At 37.4% G+C, this 24,468-nt stretch overlaps 1 protein-coding gene across 2 annotated transcripts in view; it reads left to right on the forward strand.

Annotated features, from left to right (window-relative positions):
• Positions 1-13,894, forward strand: part of LOC127668465 (mas-related G-protein coupled receptor member B2-like) — a 217,801-nt gene extending 203,907 nt beyond the window's left edge. Inside the window, exons 1-2 of one of the 2 annotated variants that reach the window (XM_052162125.1) lie at positions 6,148-6,192; positions 12,281-13,894. In XM_052162125.1, coding sequence (XP_052018085.1) covers positions 12,285-13,301 — 1,017 coding nt within the window. In that variant the 5' untranslated portion in view covers positions 6,148-6,192; positions 12,281-12,284 and the 3' untranslated portion in view covers positions 13,302-13,894. Of the gene's footprint in view, positions 1-6,147; positions 6,193-12,280 lie in introns of those variants that run through there. The other variant, XM_052162121.1, reaches the window with a different exon arrangement.
• The last annotated feature ends 10,574 nt before the right edge of the window (positions 13,895-24,468 follow it).

The raw sequence follows: 24,468 nt of genomic DNA on the forward strand, positions 1-24,468 counted from the left end.
GCTCCCTGAGAGTGCTGGGAGAGTCTGCTGGGCTAACAACCTCCTGGCCGGGTCAGCACACAGATAGCCCACTGAGCAGCCCAGGGCCTGGGGGCAGTCCAGGGGCTGACCTTCTGAGACCCCTGCTATGTCCGCCTCAGGCTATGCCTGTTAGCTGGTTTGGTTTTGCCTGCTAGGTCTCTCTGGCTTCCCATAGGCAAAATGCCGGCGGTGCGTGCGCCAGCCTGGGCAAACAACCTCCTTGCCGGGTTTGCACCCCGTTGTCCCCCCAGCCCCCCCATCAGCCCAGGGCTGCGATGTTGGTCTCTGGTTATATTTGTGTACCTCAGTCTGATTTCTCTGGCGACCAAGAACCAATATGGAAGCCTCGTGTACTCCATTTTTTAATAGGGTTGTTTGGTTTTCTGGAGTCTAACTTCTTGAGTTCTTTATATATATTGGATATTAGCCCTCTATCTGATGTAGAATTGGTGAAGATCTTTTCCCAATTTGTTGGTTGCCGATTTGTCCTTTTGATGGTGTCCTTTGCCATACAGAAACTTTGTAATTTTATGAGGTCCCATTTGTCAATTCTTGCTCTTAGAGCATATGCTATTGGTGTTCTGTTCAGAAACTTTCTCCCTATACCGATGTCCTCAAGGGTCTTCCCCAGTTTCTTTTCTATTAGCTTCAGAGTGTCTGGCTTTATGTGGAGGTCCTTGATCCATTTGGATTTGAGCTTAGTACAAGGAGACAAGGATGGATCAATTCGCATTCTTCTGCATGCTGACCTCCAGTTGAACCAGCACCATTTGTTGAAAAGGCTATCTTTTTTCCATTGGATGTTTTCAGCCCCTTTGTCGAGGATCAAGTGGCCATAGGTGTGTGGGTTCATTTCTGGATCTTCAATCCTGTTCCATTGATCTGCTTGCCGGTCACTGAACCAATACCATACAGTTTTTAACACTATTGCTCTGTAGTATTTCTTGAGGTCAGGGATACTGATTCCCCAGAATTTGCTTTTGTTGCTGAGAATCGTTTTAGCTATCCTGTGTTTTTTGTTATTCCAGATGAATTTGAGAATTGCTCTTTCTAACTCTGTGAAGAAATGAGTTGGGATTTTGATGGGTATTGCATTGAATCTGTAGATTGTTTTTGGCAAAATGGCCATTTTAACTATATTGATCCTGCCGATCCATGAGCATGGGAGATTTTCCCATTTTTTGAGGTCTTCTTCCATTTCCTTCTTCAGAGTCTTGACGTTCTTGTCATACAGATCTTTCACATGTTTGGTAAGAGTCACCCCAAGGTACTTTATACTGTTTGTGGCTATTGTGAAGGGAGTCATTTCCCTAATTTCTTTCTCAGCCTGGTTATCCTTTGATTATAGGAAGGCCACTGATTTGCTTGAGTTGATTTTATAACCTGCCACTTTGCTGAAGTTGTTTATTAGCTGTAGCAGTTCTCTAGTGGAGTTTTTTTGGATCACTTAGGTAGACTATCATGTCATCTGCAAATAATGATAGTTTGACTTCTTCCTTTCCAATTTGTATCCCTTTGACCTCCTTATTTGTCTAATTGCCCAAGCTAGTACCTCAAGTACAATATTGAAAAGATAAGGAGAAAGGGAGCAGCCCTGTCTAGTCCCAGATTTTAGTGGGATTACTTCAAGTTTCTCTCCATTTAGTTTGATACTGGCTACCGGTTTGCTGTATATTGCTTTTACTATGTTTAGGTATGGGCCTTGAATTCCTGTTCTTTCCAAGACTTTAAGCATGAATGGATGCTGAATTTTGTCAAATGCTTTTTCAGAATCCAATGAAATTACCATGTGGTTTTTTTCTTTGAGTTTGTTTATGTAGTGGATTGCATTGATGGATTTCCATATATTGAACCAACCCTGCATCCCTGGGATAAAGCCTACTTGATCATGGTGGATGATCAGGTTTGGTCTTCTCATTGTGTCCTGAATTTCCTGGATGCTTTGGGTTAGGAGTGTTTTTATATTTTTCATTTTCTTTGACTGTTGAGTCCATGTTTTCTATGTTATCCTCTGCATCTGAGACTCTTTCTTCTATCTCTTATATTCTGTTGTTGATCTATGACACCTGATTTTGTTCCAAGGTTTTCTACTTCCAGAGTTGTCTTCCTTTGTGATTTCTTCATTGTTTCTAATTCCATTTTTAGATCCTGGATGGTTTTGTTCAGTTCCTTCACTTGTTTGTTTGTGTTTTCTTTAAGTGATTATTGTATTTATTCTTTAAGGCCTTCTATCTGCTGACCCATGTTCTCCTGCATTTCTTTAGGGGAGTTATTTATGTCCTTCTCGAAGTTCTCTATCAGCATCATGAGATGTAATTTTAAATCTATCTCTTGCTTTTCTGGTTTGTTGGAGTATCCAGAACTTGCTGTGGTGGGAGAACTGGGTTCTGATGTTGCCAAGTAGCCTTGGTTTTTGTTGGTAGGATTCTTGTGCTTGACTTTTGCCATCTGGGTATCTCTGGATTTAGTTGTTTTTCCTGTCTCTGGCAGGACATTGTCCCTCTTGTGGGTCTATAAGCCTTTATCTGTACTCCTGAGTGACCAATACTCTTCTGGCAGGGTCTGTGCACAGAAGACTGTGGAGCTGCCTGTCTCCCTGTTGAAAATGGTGACAGGAAGACTCCTGTCCCAGCTGCTGCTCCCCTGATTGTATGCCCTGTGTGCTCCTAGTTGTCCCCTCCAGAGGGATATTGGAGAGAAGGTAGAGATCTCACCTCCATTCTCAGAAGTGAAAGCATGGCTGGGAGATTACTCTTTCCTGGTGTCCTGAGCAGGAAGGCTGTGGAGACACCTGGCTCCCTGGTGTCCTTCTTTTGCATTCTGTGTCTTTTAAGTTCATCTAAATTATACATGTAGGGTAGGATTATGAACTTTAAGAGTAAAAAATATTTTCTGTTTTACATATTTTTTAATTTTTTTGATTGAATCTGGGCACCTGGAGTTTTTTTTTTTTTTTTTTTTTTTTTTTGTTATTTACTTTGGTATAAGTTTATTGCCAGATTTTGAAATTGCCAGATAGATTATGGACTACATACTTTTCAGGTCCCTATGAGGTCCTAAAGAAAAAAAACAAGATGGAACTTCTAGCTGATTATATAGATTAGTCAAAAGTGCATAATCAAGGAGTGTAGTGTCTATCAGGGCGGTTTTAACAGGTGCACTGGCTGGCTTTGTGTGTCAACTTGACACAGGCTGAAGTTATCATGGAGAGTGGTACTTCATGTGAGGTAATGTCTCCATGAGATCCAGCCGTAAAGTATTTTCTCAATTATTGATCAAGAGTGAGGGCTCATTGTGGTTGTTGCCTTCTTTGGGCTAGTAGTATTGGGTTCTATTTAAAAAACAAGCTGAGCAAGGCAGAGAAATCCTGCCAATAAGAAACATCCCTCCATGGCCTTTGCATCAGTTCCTGATTCTAGTCTGGACTTCCTTTGGTGATCAATAGCAAAGTGGAATGTGGAAGCTGGATAAACCCTCCTCCCAAATTTGCTTCTTGGTCATGATGTTTATGCAGGAATATAAACTCTGACTAAGACAACAGGGGGTTAGCATTTGATGAGTATTTGTAGAAGAAAATAAGCAGGTTCTGGTTGCTAGGACCACAAAGGCTTCCAGAGTGCTGTGGTTGCTCTGGTAAGAGAAAATATTGGTCTAAGTGTTGTAGGTCCGAAAGAAACATGAGCTAATCTCTCATCACTGGAAGATGAACAGTGGGTCTGTCAGCTGAAGGCCTCACATCCAGTAATACAAGCCATAATCCTTTAGTGAAACAGGAGGTACAAAGTGGACCAGAAAATCAAAACTAAATATTTCTGATATTATCCATGCTACAGAAAGGAGCGCAGCTTTGGACCTGGGTGCAAATAACCACTGGTGTTTATGGTCCTTTATCTTTATGCAAAGTAGGACAAAAGGAATAATCTTGAGAAGTATGTTAAATTTTAAAGAATGTATTGTGTATCCAAATATGATAGATGGGGATAGCAAAGAAGAAACAAAAATCATGGCATATGTGGAAATGGAGATGCAAGTTGGTACAGGAGATTAAATTGCTCAGCAGCATTTATTTCCCTATATCAACGGCAAGGGACCTCTAGCTGAAAAAACAGGGTTTTTTTTGTGATTACTAGAAATCATATGGTCTGGCCTCAGAAGACACAAGCTGAAAATTCCACTTCAGACAAGAGTTTACTTGTCTCACTAATTCAGTTTTGTATCATATATAACACACATTCATATTTTGTTTCATATCCCTTTAACAAAAAAATAGCATATTATAAAACTGAGGGCATCATGGAGGTCATAAAACTTTGACAGAACTAAGATCAAGAATCAGGTTTTATAAGTAAAAAATCTATCAAATTATCATATGGGGATAGAAGTAATTTAAGATATTTTTGACTGAGTAAATACAGTATTTGAATTTAAGTTGCCACTTAGTATGTATCATATTTTGGACTATGAAATAAAACTCTTTCTCCTATGGAGCATAAATATGACAATGCAAACAACCAAATCATATTATAATTCATATGTTACTGTATCCTGGCTAAAGAAAGTCAACCAACAAATTGAAAACACAACCAACCAACCAAAGAATGAACTAACTAATCAGTAAACCCACTCAACCATCCATCCAACTAAACATCCAGGCAAACACCCACCCAACCACACAACTAACCAGCCAGCCACTCAATCAGCTAAACAACTAAACAACAAAACAAACAACCTAATACAAATAAAATTGCCAACCTGGTAAATAATCCCATCTCTTAAAAATCATTTATATTTAGAATACAGGGAAGTAATGCTTCTTAATTCAGAAAAAATGTAGCTAATTAGATTTGGAAGATGATTCAGAAAGGAAAACACTTGGTGTGCAATGCAAGAGTCTGAGTTTAAACCCTCATCCCCATATTGATGCAGATTGATAGTCTGTCTATTTTATCAGCATATGGGAAACACTGGAGAAAGAGAGTTAAGGAAAATAGCTCAACAGGTAAGTTATGGTTTCAAGTGGAGACAACTGATTCAAGATACAAGGTAAAGAGGGTGATAGGAATACCCCAGACATTAAACTCTGGACTTCATCAACACGTGCTCATGTATGTATGAATATTTAAAAGAGCATCCATTTTACTAATGTACATGAAATCCATATGCAAAAAACATTTTTTTTTAAAAAATTGAAATGTCCTATAGCTACTAAATTTACCTTTGCAAAATAGTTTATAAAAGACTATAGCATCATAAAATAGTGAGACAGGAATTACTAATGAGACATTGCTTTGACATCAAGAAGACATGGCTCCTTTCTCTCGTGTTTTATCCTATGCCAGTCACTCTACATTACTATTCAACACTGTCTGCAACTAAATAACTTTGTCAATTTGATCTGTTTCTTTTTCTCTCCCTTCTCATGCTAGCTGGTTCATTCATTTCTTATCAAAGCTTTATTCATTTCAGCTGCCTTTTTGGTTTCCTTCATTATTAACTTTGCAGAGGCAGGTTTGTCCAGCCCTCCTACAGACTTCATTTTGAGTTATTTTTTAAAGCCCTGTTGCTGAGTGCTGAGTTAGCCTCATTCTTAGTCATCTTAGCAGTAAGGAGGATGTTCCAGGAGCCTGAAGACTACATATTCCTGAAATCCTACTCTGGCTGGGTTTCTGACTCAAGGAATGCTTCTAGTTTCAAAGTTCAGACTCCTAACTGGTATATTTCAAGTCACTATTCTGCAACTTTATCAAATTTGCTTATTAACACTATGTTTATTATTCCATAGTGGTCTAGATGTTCAAACATCTTATGTCTGAAAAAATTCAGAACTGGCTCACATTGTTTAAAATTGCTCACCTTCTAGATGCAGAAAGTTAAAGAAAACCCAAGAACTAAAAGGGAAGAGGAGCCATAGGATTCTTATGACCAAAGAGATGGAGGTAGGAACCAGGCCAAATGTTCAGATCAATCTCATGAAGAGCATGACTCAAAGGAGTGACAATGCAGATACAAGTACAGGAAACCACAGTTCTTTCTTCCTCTTTTGAACATCCTTCCTCAAGCACCAGTTTTTATGCAGTTTATGTGCTAGAAGCTATTCATATTGACAGCAGATTCAGAGAACTCTTCGCCACAGACAAGCTTAATATCTACCATAAGAATAATAGAGCAAAGGTAAGATTCTCTTTTGAGACCTTCTTCCCAAGCCATTATCTATTGTTTATAGTCCATAAAAATGTAACTATATCTTGAGGTAGAAAACCACCAAAATATGTCATGTTTCTGAGAAGGACCCACAAAAGTCTCATGACAGCATTGTAGGTTTATAGCCTGGGTTGAGCGGACACTGAACCAAGGCAATGTCCTCTTGTACTTTCCTAAACTCTTCTCTTATCCTAACTACACAATCTTATACTGTTGTAATTTTGACCCTTTCCTTGATTTAGCAAATACATGTGTTCAGGCACTATCTCTTAAATCCCATTTATGTCAGTTCCTAAATTACCTGCATTTTCTTCAACAGAAAGTTTTCATTACTTTGTGCATTTCTGTTTCAGTGGGCAACAGCTGGTATAAAATTGAGTGAGTGTGAGAAACACAATTAATTATAACTTATCAATGATGTACATATTTTGGGAAAGTTACATGAAATGTTTAACCTATCTATAACCCAAAGAAAGAGCATGGAGTGTGGAGCTCTATCTGGACTCAGAGATGGCTGTTGCTATGATGCAATATACCAGTGTTCTACCCCAAGCATTAAATATTGATCAATTTTCTTTTATAAATATTTTATTTAAGCAGAGTGTACTCTGATTACTCTTCCAAGCTCTATCAAATATTCCTCTCATCTCTGTCAAATTCTCTCACTATCAGTTCCTTTTAGAGATTATGATATTTAGTTTTGTTTTATAAAATTTATTCTGTATGCCAGTTGGGTGAATTGAACTCTCTATTGGCACTTAATTTGATTACTATTGGGAACTTGATTGGAAGAAATGATTTCCCCTCTTGTTGAATCTGTTGTTAGTCAATTATTCAGCTCCAGAGTTAGCCCTACCAGAAACCACCATTCATCAATGCCTGGCTGTTGATGTGAACACATTTGTGCATAACCTGTGTTGGTATTCTAGGTTATTGTCTAGGTTTGACCCATCAATTGCTACCCAAAGAATTGCCCTACAGACTGGTGTATAGTCTGCTCTTATGAAGGCTTTTTCTCAATTGTTGCTTTTCCTCTTTAATGACTCCAGCTTATTTCAAGTTCATATAAAACAAACCAGTACAGGTACTATAACAGATCTACCTCATTTTCTGAGGAATCCACAGAATAATATTATAGTGGTAGTACCAGTTTGCATTCTCACCAACAAGAGTGAATTAGTGTTTTAGTGTTCTTCTTTACCCATATCCTTATCATTATTTCTTGTTCTTTAAATTTTTGGTAATATCCATTCCTATTGAGACAAGATAGATAGACACTCATGGCAATTTAAAATTTCTTGATGGCATTAATGATCATTTTTCAAAATGTTAGCATTTGAAACATGGGTATGTGTCTTTGTTGTACGTCTGTCCAAATATATATTTCTTCCTGTGATTGGGTTGCTATTTGATGTTTTACTGTGTGAGATATTTATGTTTCTAACAACAATCTTCTGCTATATGGGTAGCTAGAAAATTGCATTTTTTCTTTTATTCTGGTATTTATTCCTGTCTTCTTTATGTTCATTCATGTGGCTATTCAAATCCTTTTTGAATTACATGAACTCTCGAATATGTTTGTATTTGTTCCTTTGAACAAATCCTGAGCTTTCTTTAAATTATTCTCCTTGGTGATATATACACGAGAATCACTGATCTTTATGGAGAGATGTATTTGTGTTATTTTTCATATACATTTTTTAGTTTGGTGATATGACCCAAGCATCTGAAATCTAGTTCTTGGTTATTTCTTTTGGTATAAGTTTTTGCTCACCATTTGGAGGAGTCCCCAGGTGATTCATAAAATATATACTTTGGGGGAAGTGACAGGAAAAGTCTTTCAGAGCAGGAGATTTTCTTATCAAAGACATCTGAGTTGATGCAGAGAAGATCCAGGTTGGGTATACAGCCTGATAGGTAGAATAGACCCAAGGGATTTGCTCTCTGTCAGGATGGGTATAAGACTTAATTTTTCTTTCTTCCCCAGGAGAAACACAGAAAGAGAACATTGTATAAGATTGCCAATACTTCAGTATGAAATAGATTTATGAGAGATGATTTTGCCCCACTGGGAGCTAAGATGAGCACTCAGAGTTTGGTTCGCGTGTGTGTGTGAGACCTAGGGTATGATATTTAATAGATAGCAGTATTTAGCAAACATTTCACTTAAAATACTTTCAGTCTGTGATGTGTGTGTGTGTGTGTGTGTGTGTGTGTGTGTGTACATGTGTGTGTTTCTGTCTTTCATGCACAAATTCAAATTGCTCTTTGGTGGGTGATTAGGAGCTTGACCCTCTGGGAGTCAAATCGCCAAGGATGGCACACAATGTGGTAGGTAAGAACTCACTTTTAAAATTATTCAGAGATTCTTAGATGGAACTCACTCTCTCTCTCTCTCTCTCTCTCTCTCTCTCTCTCTCTCTCTCTCTCTCTCACACACACACACACACACACACACACACATACAAAGAAAAAAAGACTTAATTTTTGAAGTTAGATTCTTTCATGATATAAAATGTTATCTTTCCCTGATTTTCCTGATCAAAGACATTCATTTACACAGGACTGTTGTTTTGCTGATAGGTTTTGCTATACAAGTAAACTGTCTCATGTTTATGCAGCCTTTCAGATCAGCATTCTTTATGTGTCGTTTACTTCAGAAACTGGTTAACACATTTTTGTTATATAGAGGTTCATTTTTTTAGCTTGTTCATTTGGAATGACCTTATGTTTGGTGGAATGTCCCTATATTTTTATAGATTAAGAAAAATTTTGAATCTTAACTTATACTATCCTCCCTGACCCATCCCCTAGTGTGAGGTATTTTTTTAAGAAAGTTACCATGTCTGATAGATATTTACTACTAAGTGCTCTCTTGCTCTGTAGTTGTTTCTTTCACACATGACATCTATTTAGCAGTTGTTACCTTTTCCTTCATTTTATATAACTCCAAATTTGCTTTTTAATTTCTCAAGAGTCTTAGAAATTAAGTTAATCTTAGAACCAATGCTTACATTCTCACCTGAAATATTTCGAAGTCAACAATATAGTCATTTACTGGACATTTCTTCACTGCAGAATGAAGAATTCCATCATTAGCCATATTACAGCATAAGACATTCTTTCAATCATACTAGAACTTCACCTGAAAAAACCATCAGTAATGATATTTTTTTCATTTTTTCTCATTAAACTTTTATCTTTTAACTTAGTTTTAGAATAAACAGAAAAGCTGATCATTAAAACAATACCATAGCTGTCGATTTTTAAAATTAGGTTCATGTTTTAAAGCACTGCCACTATGTCGTGTAATTGCATCCTTTATATACAAAATGTGTCTGCAAAGTGCTTTCAAACTATAAAGTAATTCTGTTATATAAGACACAAATGTTTACCCTTAGGAGTTAGCTAGACTTGACTAATTGTAATGAAAATGAATCACAACTGGCTACATCTCTGACTTGCATTCTATTTGGATAAGGAAAAAAGGGATCAGTTTATCATACCAACAAGTTTTATAATTTAAAACAAAAAAAACTCCACAGATCTAAAATTTTCTATAATAATTCAGTTATTTGCTTTTTTTTTCTTCCTTCTAAAAAGTAAAAGATAGATTTGAGGTTTTTAATCCTAAGCAAAGCCAGTAGATCATTTTAGGAAAATGGAGCAAGTTGTGATACATAATTTAATATAAATTTACAGTTTTAAAAAATTTATTCATAAAGTCTAGGATTTTTTTTTCAACGAACAACCTTATATTCTGGAGATAAATTTTTTTCCATTTACTGACAATATTCAGTGCCTAATTGTAAAGCCCCCAAACATCATACAAATCAAGAACAAATTAAAATGTTTTACTCTCTAAAGCTGGACATGATTGTACATGCCTGTGGTTCCAGAAACTGAAAAGAAGGGAGACAGAAACATCAGGTATTCAAGGTCATGTTTAGCTACATAGAGAACTGGAGGCTGGTATGAGCTACTAAGCCTTTGTCTCAAAAAGAAAAGCAGGAAATGATTTGCTATAAAGTTTTTAAATTAAATCTTCAAAGCATAATTAAATTACTGAACATAGGTTTGGAAAAATATAAGGAAGCTTATTTTTTAAAATACAGTTTTCCAGGATCTAAATTAATCTTTCTTTTGTTCTAATGGCTAGAAGGAACTTGTTTCCATTAGTAAGGCCTTCCTTAATCATGTGGAAATAGAGACCTGTAGACTGAAATTACCTCTGATACCTGGGAAGTACACCCCAAAGGAAAACTGAGGCACTACAGGGTTAAGAATCAAGACTGTTGGGATGGAGAGAAGAAGGTTTATGGGACATATGGTGAGGGGGGATCCAGGAAATAGGAAATCATTTGGAATGTAAACAAAGAATATAGAAAATAAAAATATTTAAAAAAGACTGTTGTTTACCACTTGTAGAAAAAATTATTTCATGATTTTGTTACCTTAGTAGAAACATTATACATAAATTTTCATTTTATTGCAAAGCACCATATGAAGCAGACCATAGATATCCACACTTAAATGAAAAATAGTTATAAAGTATTAAGTGTGTCTGCTTAAATTAAAATCTGATTAACCATCTCTAGATTTGGAAGACACTTTACACCTGCATTAGGCCTATTCTTCATCATTTCCTTCATCAAGTTAAGTCTGTTCAGTGAATCCTTTGTAAAAAGTAAGCACAGTATAAGGGCAATGATTTTTCTGAGTTCCCCTGAGCAAGCCAGGGAAATCAAGCCACTAAATAAAGCCCAGTCTTCTGTACAGGCCACAAACAATGTACAGGGTTCTTCTGTCAGTTTTCTGCTACTTAGCTGACATTTTAGAGACTGATATGAAATAAATTTAACCTCATTCAAAAGCCACTCTTGTTTTTGCATTCTTTCTTGTGTTTAATTTAAAAAGTAAAATGTATACAATTTATCTCATAATTGGAGCTATAACTTAAAAAGGCAGCTTGTAATTCTTATGGGAGAAAATCAGGTGATCATCAATGAATCATTGAACTTAGTCCTTAGGGCTCAAAAAGAATAAGTCTATAGATGCTATTTAAAATCTAGTGCAGATTGAATTTTCAAGTATCACCAATATTAGTTTTAAAATGTTACCATTTGTAGAGTACAATGAATAGTTATGTATATAAACTAAACAACTATATAAAAAAGAAAAACTGAGAACTTCTTGCAAATTCCACTTTATTTATAATCCATCTCTTAGGTCATCCAGTCACAGCAGTCTTCTTGTGTAAAAGGCCATTTCTTTAATTTAGTTTTCTTATCCTTCTTTGATAATACAAATGTAACTTATTTGTGATATATATATATATATATATATCCACATATAATGGAGAGAGAGAGAGAATGAGGGAGAAAGCAAGTATATAATTCATGAATAATGATAAATCAGTGAACATTTTCAATTACCTACTGTGTCTCCATAGAGAAATGTACACATGTGTTGTAGCAACAGACAATAGAAAACTGCTTAATATCCTCAAAGTCTTTTATTCTTTTAAGTTCGAATCTGAAATAGAGACTAAGTCATACTAGCATATAGGTCTGGTTATTTTCAAACTGGTCTTAGTATGACTTGGCATTCCATTCACGATTTTTATTTTTTCACAATTGATGACTTCTCACCCTGCCCAGACTAGGAGGAGCTGTTTGATATGCTTCTGGCTTCTGAGTTCCTGCAGTGGAAAGAACCTTCCTCATGAAAATAAGAAAGCTAGGTTCAGAGTTGTGCTTCATTCTGACACAGTATGAGATGCTGAGTTTCTATGTAGATGTCATCAACTACTCTCATACCATTAAAAGTCACAGGCTATAGACTGCCCCCCCAAAATACCAAGATCATTTAAATTAATGCTCCAGAAAATTAAATTAATAAAGCCTCCAGAAATACTGGTATAAATATATTACTTAACTTCTAGAGTTCTGTTTCTCCTACTTATGAACCAGGTCAGGCATTACCACAGAGCTGTGTGTTCCTGAATCAGAGAGTCCACAGCATGTGCTCATGTATTTTTATTTTGTTATATTTTTAGGAACATGAGTGGAGATTTCCTAAGCAAGAATCTAAGCATCTCAGCCTTGAAAACTAACATCACAATGCTGAATGGAAGCTACTACACTGATTCTTCATATTGCAAAGTCAAGATCCAAGCCATAAGTGTGCTTTCCATCATCATTTCCCTGCTTGGGATGGGACTCAATGCCAAAGTGATGTGGCTTCTGGGCATACGTATGCATAGGAATGCCTTCTCTGTCTACATCTTCAACCTGGCTATGGCTGACTTTCTCTTCCTGTGCTCTCAGTTTGTGTTTTCCCTTCTTTTTGCCATTTACTTTCTTTACTCGATTTTTCTTGAAATCCCTTTGGTTTTTTATGTTTTGAGAATATTTTTTTATCTTTCTGGTCTGAGCATTCTCAGCACCATTAGTATTGAACGCTGCTTGTCTGTAATATGGCCCATCTGGTATCACTGTAATCGTTCAAAACGCACATCAGCTATCACATGTTTTGTGCTTTGGGCTATGTCCCTGTTGTCGGGTCTCCTGGAAGGGATGGCATGTGGCTTACTGTTTAATAGTTTTGACATTTATTGGTGTCTAGCTTCTGATGTCATCACTAGTGTATGGTTAATTGCTTCATTTGTTGTTCTCATTGGGTCGAACCTCACCCTGCTTGTCAGGATCTTCTGTGGCTCACAGCGAATTCCTGTGACCAGGCTTTATGTAACCATTGCATTCACAGTGTTGGTCTTCCTGATCTTTGGTCTTCCCTTTGAGGTCTATTGGCTACTCTATCTATGGGTTGGTGATTTACATTACATTAACAATTGTGATGTTTTTTATGATACACAATTCCTATCCTGTGTTAACAGCTGCACCAACCCCATCATTTACTTCCTCGTTGGCTCTATTAGGCGCCGAAGGTTCAGAAGGAAGACTCTGAAGCTACTTCTGCAGAGAGCCATGCAGGACATCCCTGAGGAGGAAGAATGTGTAGATAACAATGCTTTGGAGCACCCTGAAGAACTGGAAAGAGTTCAGAGCAGCAGCTGAGAGCTGCTTGAACGATAAAAGGTTTTGGGGGAAACATTTTTCTTATCAGCGTGGACCATTTTTGCAACCTTCTTCAGTTTGTTACCTCATCTTCAATTGGTTAATTACAGCAGTAATTTTTGTAAAAGTTGAGAGAAATGGGTCTTGTCATACAAATACTGACTGTGGCATTTCTGAAGCTGTGTTACTTAGGGCTTTACAATCTTCTTTTGATGGGACTCCTTGTGTAAGTGTTCTGTGGTAGAGAACTGCTCCTACTGTTGACAAACTCTCCTTAATTACAAGGCAAATGGAAGTATAAGGAAGGGCAGTAGTCACTGAAATTTATAATGCTTTCACAAATGTTGTATCTTGCAAATATTCTTTTTAAACACCCTTCTCAGTGTTTAAGACTTAAATACATACAGTTTAATATCATAGTCCTTATTAATTTCTCCAGGTTTATAAATTATTTAGTAAAAAATAAACCTTCTCAAAGGAAGACTGTTAAATCTTTCTTCATCCAAATGAGTACTCACTCTGGACAACAAATTCACTGTCTCTAATTTTTAAAATTGGATAAGTGCACATATGTTTTGCAATGAGATCCATCAACATCCATGTCCACATGAATGTGGAAAGAGTCGGACTTTTGTGTTTTTCTGCACAATGCCTTCAAGTTTTATTTTATTAGATATTTTCATTATTTAAATTTAAATGGTATCCCCTTTCTTTGTTACTCCTCTAAAACCTCCCTATCCCACCCCCTTCCTCTGATTACCAACCCCCTTCTCACTTTCCTGACCTGGAATTTCCCTACACTGGGGCATTAAGCCTTCATAGGACCAAAGGCCTCTCCTCACATTAATGCCTGAAAAGACCATCCCCTGCTACATGTGTAGCTACAGTCATGGGTCCCTCCATGTGTATTCTTTGGTTGGAGGTTTAGTCCCTTGGAGCTCTCTGGCTACATGTTGGTACATATTATTGTTCTTCCTATGGGGCTGCAAAACTCTTCAGCTCCTTGGGTCCTATTTCTAACTCCTCCATTTGGGACCCTATGCTCAATCTATTGGTTGACTGTGGGCCATGGGCATTTTGATCCACCTTCTAAGAGGAATCTTAATATCCCCACTTTTCTCTTCCTTCTTCTTGTGCTTCCTGTGGTCTGTGAGTTGTATCTTGGGTATTCTGAGCTTTTGGGCTAATAGCCACTTATCAGTGAGTACATACCATGTGTGTTCTTTTGTGATTGGGTTACTTCACACAGGATGATATTTTCTTGTTCCATCCATTTGACCAAGAATTTCATATATTTATTGTTTTTAATAGCTGGATAGTATTCGATTATGTAAATGTAACATATTGTCTGTTTCCATTCTTCTGTTGAGGAACATCTGGGCTCTTTCTAGATTCTGGCTATTACAAATAAGGCTGCTATGAACATAGTGGAACATGTGTCCTTATTACATGTTGAAGCATCTTCTGAGTATATGTCCAGGAGTGGTATAGCTGGGTTCTCAGGTAGTACTATGTCCAGTTTTCTGATGAATGGCCAAACAGATTTCCAGAATGGTTTTACCAGCTTGAAATCCCACCAGCAATGTAGGCATGTTCACCTTCCTCCACATCCTCTCTAGCATTTGTTGTGCCCTGTGTTTTTGATCCTAGCCATTATGACTGGTGTGAGGTGGAATCTTAGAGTTGGGTTCATTTGTATTCCCCTGATGATTAAAGATGTTGAATATTTCATTATATGTTTCTCAGCCATCTGGTATTCCTCAACTGAGAATTCTTTGTTTAATCCTGTACCCCATTTTTAATATGGTTCGGGAAATTTTCTTCTATCATTTTGTTGAAGATAATTGCCCTTCAAGTCTAGAATCTTCACTCTCTTTTAAGGGCTTCTACCTGTTTACCTGTGTTCTCCTGTATTTCTTTAAGTGAGTCATTTATGTCCTTCTTTAAGTCCTCTATCATCACCATCAGATGTGATTTTATGTCAGAGTCTTGCTTTTCTTGTGTTGTCATATCTATGGATTGCTGTGATGGGTGAGCTTGGTTCTGATGATGCCAATAGCCTTGGTTTCTCTTGCTTAAACTCTTACCCTTGACTTTTACCATCTGGTTATCTCTGTTTTAGCTGGTTTTGCTGTCTCTGACTGTGGCTTGTCCCTTCTGTAATTCTGTGTGTAAGCACTCCTTGGAGACCAGCTCTCCCACAGTGGGATCTAGGTTTGGAGGGCTGTAGCAAAGGTTCAGCTCCAGGTGCAGATGGAAACTGGTAGGATCATGTCCCAGGCTGCTCCTCGGTTCCAATATTTCAGGGCTCTGGGTTGTAGAAGTTGTGGTTCTACCTGTTCTCATATGTGTGTCAAAACTCACAGGAGACAAGCTCTCTCCTGGCAGGATCTGGGTATAGAGAGCCGTAGCAGACGTTCAATTCCCGGCACAAATGGAACCTACAAGGATCCTATCCCAGGCTGCTCCTCAGTTCCCCTCTCCTGAGGTTTCCAAGAAGGTCCCTCAGAGCAGAAGTGGTGGTCCTACCTGTACTCAGAGGTATGTCAGCACTTTTGGGAGATCAGTTTTCTCCCAGCCGAATCTGGATATGGAGAGAGTTCAACAAATTTTTATAATTTAGTGTGGCTACAGGAGTCAGAATTAATCAAGTCACAAAATAACTTTTATTTCTCTTCATTTCCATTTCCTTCAGTCAGCACTCTGTTTCAGGAGTTAGTATGGTTCATATTTCTGTTCTAAACAAAATTTAGAGTGAAATATGGAAACTCAAATACATGTGGTGAAATGAATACAGTCTATAGAATTCAAAAAAGTTCAACAAGCTGAATGGTCCAAGTGAGGACACCTAAGTCTCACTTCGAAAGGAGAAGAAATAAAGGGGAAAACAGAGAGGGACCTGGGAGGAGCAGTGGATAGGGGTGAGGGTATAGGGGGAACATGATCTGGTATTGGGTGGGGGAAAGAGACTGAAATGCTGAGGTCGAGAAGAAAGCATGGAAATGGGCAACCTCAGGAAGCAGGAGGTTGGGGGACCCTCTAGAATATACCAGAGACCTGAGAGGTGAGAGACTCTCAGGACTCAAAGGGAGGGCCTTTATATGGAATGCCCTACAGTGGGGAGAGGGAACTTGTAGAGCCTACCTCCAGTAGAAAGACAGAGCATCAAGTGGGGAATGGGGTTGCCATCCCACAGTCAAAATTCTGACCCATAATTGTTCCTGTCTAAAAGAACTGCAGAGATGGAAATGGAGAGGAGCCTGAGGTAAGATAGTCCAGCAACAGGCCCAAAGTGGCTTCCAGGTGAGGGGGAGGTTCCAAGACCTGACACTATTATTGAGGCTAAGGAGTGCTCATAAAAACAGACCTATCATAAGTGCCCTCCAAAAAACCCAACAAGCAGCTGAGAGAGTCTGATGTAGATATTTGCATTCAACCAATGGACAGATGCTGTTGATCTCTGTGGTTGAATTAGGGTAAAGCTGGAAGAAACACTGGAGGAGGGTGACCATGGAGGAGAACCAGCAGTCTCAATTAATCTGGACCCCCAAATATCTATCAAACACCAGACCACCAACCAGGCAGCATACACTAGCTGAAATGAGGCCCCCAACACATATAGAGCAGAGGACTTCCTGGTCTGGCTTCAGTGAGAAAAGATGGCATCTATAATCCTCAAGAGACAGGAAGCTCCAGGGAGTTTAGAGGTCTGGTTAGTTTGGAGGTGTGTGGTGGGTACATTCTTTCTGGGACAGGGAATGTAGAAGAGGTATGGGATAAGGAAGTGAGAAGATAGACAAAGAGGGTTATAAAATCTGGATTGTAAAATGAATAAATAAATAAATAAATAAATAAATAAATAAATAAATAAATAAACACATGCCATATGTACATATGTTCGTACATAATACACACATACATACACACATCAACAAATAATTAAATAAAAAAAGAGTGAAACCAACACGAGAGAAGTGTGCTGCAGGAGCAAAGCTGAAAGTAGAGTCATCTCAGCCTTTTTTCACCAAGACATGGATCTACAGGACTTAGCGTTTGTCTTATTGGAGTTTGATTTTGCTTTGGCCCAGTGTTACCACATAATGTCCCATTCCTCTGTTTTGGAATGGTGATGTATGATCTGTGCCTTTACATGTTGGAAACATTTATCGCCTTTGATTTGACCAGGGACTACAATTAACAGATTGCCTTAAGTCTTAGCAAAAATTTTGGATGATTAGCTAGCCATGAGACTGTGATAGATGATGGAGACTTTTGAAGTGGGACTGAATGCATTTTCCATTATGATATGGTTACAAGTCTGTGGAGGCCAATGTGTGAATCTGCAGATTTGAATGAGAATGGCCCAAATGTTCTCATGTATTTGAACAAAAAGTCCAAAATTGGTTAACGTTTTGGGAAAGAGGCCTTCTTGAAGGAGGAATGTCATTTGGGATGGGCTTTTGAGGTTTAAAAGTGGTGCCACTCCCAGTTGACACTCTCACTATCTCTCTATCTCTTTCTGTCTCTGTCTGTCAGTTGCTGTATTTTTTTCTCTATCCCTCTGTCTCTGTCTGTCTCTGTAAGTATATGTCTCTGTCTCTGTAAATCTCTGTCTCTGTCTGTCTCTGTATGCCTCTGTCCTGTCTCTGTCTCTCTCTCCCTTTCTCTCTTCTTCATGCTTGTGCATCAGATGTAAGCTGTCACCTCCTATTCCAGTACCATGATTGTCTGTTGCTATTGTCTTTCTCAAAATGGTTATGTGCTATAACATTTTGGAACTATGAGTTCCCAGATTCACCATTTACTTTTATAAGTTGCCTTGGTCATGGTGTCTCATGACATCCGTGGAAAAACAACTAAAATTTACTTCATCTTACATTTATGTTGCTTAATATTATTAATCTATGCTTTTTTCTTTCCCTTACTCACCAAAGTAAGTTTCACCAAACACTTATCATGTAGTTGTTCTGTATATATTGACTAAACGATTCTTTCTACTTGTGAGATTGTGTGACTTTTTCCTCCTTTCATTCATCCTATCTAACATAGCATAATGAACATTAAATCACCTATACTACAGCATATGACCAGGAGTCCTTGTTCTGTATGTGACTACCAAAGTATCATGACTAATTCCTGCATCGTTCTGTATCTGGGTCATTCCTCTGCCTTAACTCTTGGGAATAATTATTCAATAAACTTTAAAAATATGTCATTTTTTCAATGATATTACTTGACTATAAATTAATTTTAAGTTGATATGACTTTTCTTTCAAATAGCCATCTGGTGCCATTTGTAGGTCTTTAAATTTGTTTTGTTTTGTTTTGCTTTGTGTTTGAAATAATTATATAATAGCATAATTTCCCTCCCCTTTCCTGTCTTCAAACATTTCCATATCTCATGCCTTGTATTTTCACATTAATTATGCCACTCCTATCACTAATTTTGTCCATCCATCCATCTATCTATCTATCTATCTATCTATCTATCTGTCTGTCTGTCTGTCTGTCTGTCTGTCTGTCTGTCTGTCTGTCTGTCTGTCTGTGTGTCTGTCTGTCTGTCTGTCTGTCCGTCCGTCTGTCCGTCCGTCCGTCTGTCTCTCTGTCCATCTGTCTGTCTCTCTGTCCGTCCGTCTGTCCGTCTATCTATCTATCTATCTATCTATCTATCTATCTATCTATCTATCTATCTATGTGTATGTGTATATATAGTATGTCTGTGCTCAATCTATGCAACTTATTTTTATAACTGACAGTTTTGTATTGTATAACCATTTGGTATATTTTCCTAGTAGAAAACTTTCCCCCTCTCTCAGCATTTCTCAGTTGCCTGTTATTTCTCATGTAAGGATGAGGTCTCATGTTCTGATCGGCATCCAATTTAACATGTCTATTTTTGCTGTCCTTGTTCAGCTTTTATTTGGGGATTCATGTTAGTGAGAGTTTATGTGTGCAGATTCTGATATTAGTTGGAGATACAACCTCATAGCAAACATCAAGATCCTCTTGATTTTAAAATTTTTCTGCCAACTCTCCCATGTCACCTCTTCTGCAATGCTACCAAAGCCTTAGATGCAGAAATTACATTATAGATGTACTCATTGGTATTTTGCTCTGTGTCTAAATAAAGTTCTGAGCAATAGGGTCTTACTATTAGCAACCTGCTACTCCATGGCCAGCCTAATGGGTCCAGAGACAACAGACCATGTCATCATTAGCTGCCTAGAGACAACCCACTCCCAAGGTTGTCTTACTTCACATGTCCTCCTTTACATACACTACATTCCTTGATAAAAAGGCCCCATTAATCCTCCCACCTCTTTTTTCCTCTACCTCCATCAGAGGCTGCCTCTGTATCAGCTTCTACCTCCCCAAACAAACCTCCGACATGAGACTCAATCCATGGTGTTACTTCATGGTCACACCTGGCCTGGAGCATAGATCCAACACTTACCTTTCACCTCTAGGAGGAAAATCAAAAAAAAATCCCCTATGGTATAGCAGTCTTTTAGACTTCTGTTGAGCTTTGTATTTAAATGAATTGAATTCAATTCTCTATTTAGTTTTTGCATTAAACAATGCATATTTAAGTATATATTTATATAGGTAGAATATTATTGAAGAAATACACAGCTCTTATCGGCTTAACTTTCATGCATGTATGTTTGTACATCTGTATATTTTGCATAGGCTCTCATGCTAAGTGAGCTATATTCTCATTCCTATTCAATATTTTGACCTTTTGCATTACAGTTTTCTTTTGTTCTTAATTGGATCAATTGAATTTTTTTATTATTTCCCTGATGACTAAGGATGTTGAACACTTCTTCAGGTGCTTCTCAGGAATTTGGATTTCCTCAGTTGTGAATTCTTTATTTATTTCTGTATCTATTTTAATAGAGTTATTTAGTTCTCTGGAGTCTAATTTCTTGAGTTCTTTGCATATTTTGGATATTAGCCCTCTATAGGGTAGTTTTATATGTCCTTGATCCAATTGTACTTAAGCTTTGTGCGAGGAGATAAGAATGATCAATTTGCATTCTTCTACATCCTGACCTCCAGTTGAACCTGCGCCATTTGTTGAAAATGCTGTCATTTTTCTGCTGGATGGTTTTAGCTCCTTTGTCAAAAATCACATGATCATAGGTGTGTGGCTTCATTTATGGATCTTCAAATCCATTCCATTGATATAATTGCCTGTCACTGTACCATGCAGTTTTTAATACTGTTGCTCTGTACTACTGCTTGAGTTCTGGGATACTGATTCCTCCAGAAATTCTTTTACTGTTGAGAATACTTTTCGCTATTCTGGGTCTTTTTCTCTTTCTCTGCTTTATACTTGTGTATCAGATGTAAGCTCTCATCTACTACTCCAGTGTCATGGTTTCCTGCTGCCATGCTCCCTCCCATGGTGGTCATGTACCATAACACCATAAAACTATGAGTACCTCAATTAAATGTTTTCTTCATGGTGTCTCATTACAGCCATAGAAAATTAGCTTCATCTTACATTTATGTTACTCATTGTTATTGATCTATGCTTTTTGTTTTCTGTTCCTTACTCACCAAATATTTGTGAACCATTATCATATTGTTGGTCTTATATATTGACTCTAAAATACACATACCACTTGTATGGGATTTTATGACCTTTCTCCTTACATTCATCTTATAAATCATAGCATAATGTACATTAAATTACCTACACTTCAGCAAAGGACCAGTTTTCCTTGCTCTCAACAATTGAGTAATCATGTTTTGTATTTGACTGCCAGAGATTCATGACCAACTCTACCATTGTTATTTGTCTGAATTACTCCCTGTATTGCATATTGGGAATTATTCACTAAATATGAAAAACACACCTTTTTTTAGAATTATATATCTTTGTCCATCATTGTTAGCTGAAATGGTTTTATTTTCAAATAACTAACTGGTGTCATTTTTATGTTTTTATAATTACTTTGTTTTTCTTTCATTTTGAGATTATTACTTAGATTAATATTTAATAAAATATTTTCCCTTCCATTTCTTCCCTCCAAACTCTTTCACATCTATTTTTTACATCAATCATGCAACTTTCATCCAAAATTATTGTTACATATACATATATGCATATATATTCCCAAGTATATTGTGCTTAGCCTATGTTACTTGTTTTTAATACCTGATACTGTTGTATTGTATTATCAGTTTGTGTGTTTTTCCTAGGGAAAACTATTTCTACCACTCTTAGCAGTCCTTAGTTGTCTGTTTTTTCTTGTGCAGGGTTTAGATCTCGTGGTTGCACCTTATTCAGATTGGCATGTTCATTGTGGCTATCCTTGTTCAGCTCATGTTTAGTTAGTCATCTTGTTGAGATATTATGTGTGTAACTTCTGATATTACTTGAGACACAATCTCACAACAAATGCCTAGATCCTCTTGTTCTTAAATCTTTGTGTCACCTCCCCCACACTGTATCCCATCTCTTTTGCAATGAGACCAAAGCCTCAGGTGCAAGAGTTGCATTATAGATGTACTCATTGGTACTGGTCTCCTTAACTGCATTTTGATTAGTGGTGCTTTTCTATATCAGTCCCTCTCTATTGAAAAGAGAAACTTACTTGATGAGGGGTGAGGAGTATACTCACCATATAGAATTAAGAATTATCCTGGTTTAGTAAAGTTGAGGTTGCGGGTTTTCTTCCAAGATCAATAACGTTTCTAACTCTTGGTAGATGGTTACCGGTTTATTGTCAGGCATGAGTTTCTTCTTGTTTTTTTTTTTTTTTATTTTATTTATTATATTTTTTATATTTCATCTTAAGTTCAAATAAAGAGCTACTGGTTTTCACCATGGCATGTGTGCCATTATTTACCACTATGATTATCACAATATCTGGGTCATTATTGTGATTATAGCTGGGGAGGATCGTTGATTGTTTCCATCCTCTGGAAGTTTATATGGTTCCTTTTCATCCCATAAAGCTAGTTCTCAGGGCGTAGGCCTTCAACTCATTTACAGCTAAGTGATTTCTGGATTTTGTGTCTAAACTGAACTGAACTCTCAGCAATAGGGCCTGACCTTCCAACTATGTGAGGGAAATCAAAAGAAATACAGGTTTTATGAGTCTCTTAGAAAACTATGTTGTTCTTTACATTTAAATGGACTGCAAGTCTCTCTCTTTATATTCTGTATTAGGCAATGCATATTAAAGTGCATATTTATATAATTAGATTACTATTGAACAAATACACAGCTCTTATCTGATTGTAAATTTTAACTCATTTATGTTTGTACTTCTAGGTATTGACCACAGGATTTTATGCAAAATGGGCTACATATTCATTTCTATTTAATATTTTTAACATTCACATTCCAACATCATTTGTTTCTCTTTGGCTCTATTGAATGTTTTTTAATCAGTACATTTTTTCCTGTCCTGGCATGACATTCTTCAAAATACTCATGGGCTGGCTCAAGGGCAGAGTATCTCATGTGGAACTTGATGACCAGAGCTCAACCTCTGGATTCCATAAAGTAGTGGTGGAGACTTAACTCCTGAGAGTTTTCTTTTGACCTTGACATCCTATCTGCTGGATATATGTAGTTACATTAGCAAAACTACACAAGCACATGCAAAATTAAAAATTAAATACTTTAAATATTGATTTATTTATCACCCCATGTTTCATGATGTGTATTTGAAGTTAGAAATGAGAAGTAGAACAGTATTTTGGCTCAGTATGATCCTGAGTTACTGTTACCTCATAGTTACATGAAGATGTTCAGTAGCAACAGATTAGGAAATGGGTGAAAAAGCAAAGTTTCTTATTGTAGTATAATTACAATGCAGGGCACATTAATGGAGATGCAAAGAATGGCTTGTAATATTTTCCCTAACTCTGAGCAGCATGGTATAGAAAGATATAGTAGAGGCCTGGTGAACCAACAGAAACTTAAGTCTGTTTTGAGTGGAGCTCAGTACCAGATCTTCCTCGTGAAGCTCAGTGTTGGTCAGAACCTCTCTTGAATAGCTCCAAATCAGTGTTCATTGATTAGCCAATAAAGTAGCAAAAAATCTTTATCTAATACCCATCCTCTGTTGGTGTGTGGAAGTTTGAGGGAGGAGCAATATTTTACCTACTAGAGTGTTGTAGACATCCAAAATTAAGCTTGAGATGCCTTTGGCCCCTGATGACAAGGAAGGAAAACCTCCCTGGGTACCATGTTTCAGAGTGTGAGGCCATGGCCTCTTTTGGGCCCCAGTATGAGTACTGAGAGGCCCCAAGGCCTGCTTCTTTAGAGTAAGCACCTTGTAATGTCATCTCTGCAAATATTCTTTTCTTTGCTATATTTATTTACATTTCAAATGATTTCCCCTTTTCTGGACCCCCACTCCCCGAAAGTCCCATCAGTCCCCTTCCCTCCCCCTGTTTTCCCACCCAACCCTTCCCACTTCCCTGTTGTGATTTTGCTCTATACTGCTTCACTGGGTCTTTCAGAACAAGGGGCCACTCCTCCGTTCTTCTTGTACCTCATTTGATGTGTGGATTATGTTTTGGGTATTCCAGATTTCTAGGTTAATATCCACTTAGCACTTATCCTTATCCTTATATATTTACTATTCCTTCTCTTTCCTCCTTTCTTGTTTAAAGCAGTATTTGGTAACTTGGCAAAACCTAGTAGGAGCCCAATTGAAATGCAGAACATAGATATTACCAATAAAACAAAAATGAAAGCTGTTCAATAATTCAAGAGAAATATAACTGTAGAGGAAACTCTACAAATTTTGGAAAATTGCACCCAATGTAAAATTGGATATGGTGATAGTATCAGCATCTTAGCAAGGTTTGATATATATTAATCACAAGGTGAAAATAAAAGTAGAGCCTTGGGCAGACATGAGTAAATTTATGGCAGTTCAACCAGTCTTATTCTTATTTCTATATAAAAAGCAAGACATTTTAATTATGATACTGAGGATGGAATGACATACAGATATTTTCCAGAAAGTCAGCAATGGGTTCTTTGGGTTCAGGAAAAATGGTGGCAGCCTGCTTGGAATTCTCCATATAGGTTAAGTGAGAATGTTTTTGTAGACAGGCAGATGGGGTCCTGGATGTTTGAACCAGGTTGGAGATCTTGTAGGATTATGGTGTGGGGCCCAGGACTAGAATGGGA

The sequence above is a fragment of the Apodemus sylvaticus genome, chromosome 1, assembly GCF_947179515.1.
Source record: "Apodemus sylvaticus chromosome 1, mApoSyl1.1, whole genome shotgun sequence".
Taxonomy (NCBI): domain Eukaryota; kingdom Metazoa; phylum Chordata; class Mammalia; order Rodentia; family Muridae; genus Apodemus; species Apodemus sylvaticus.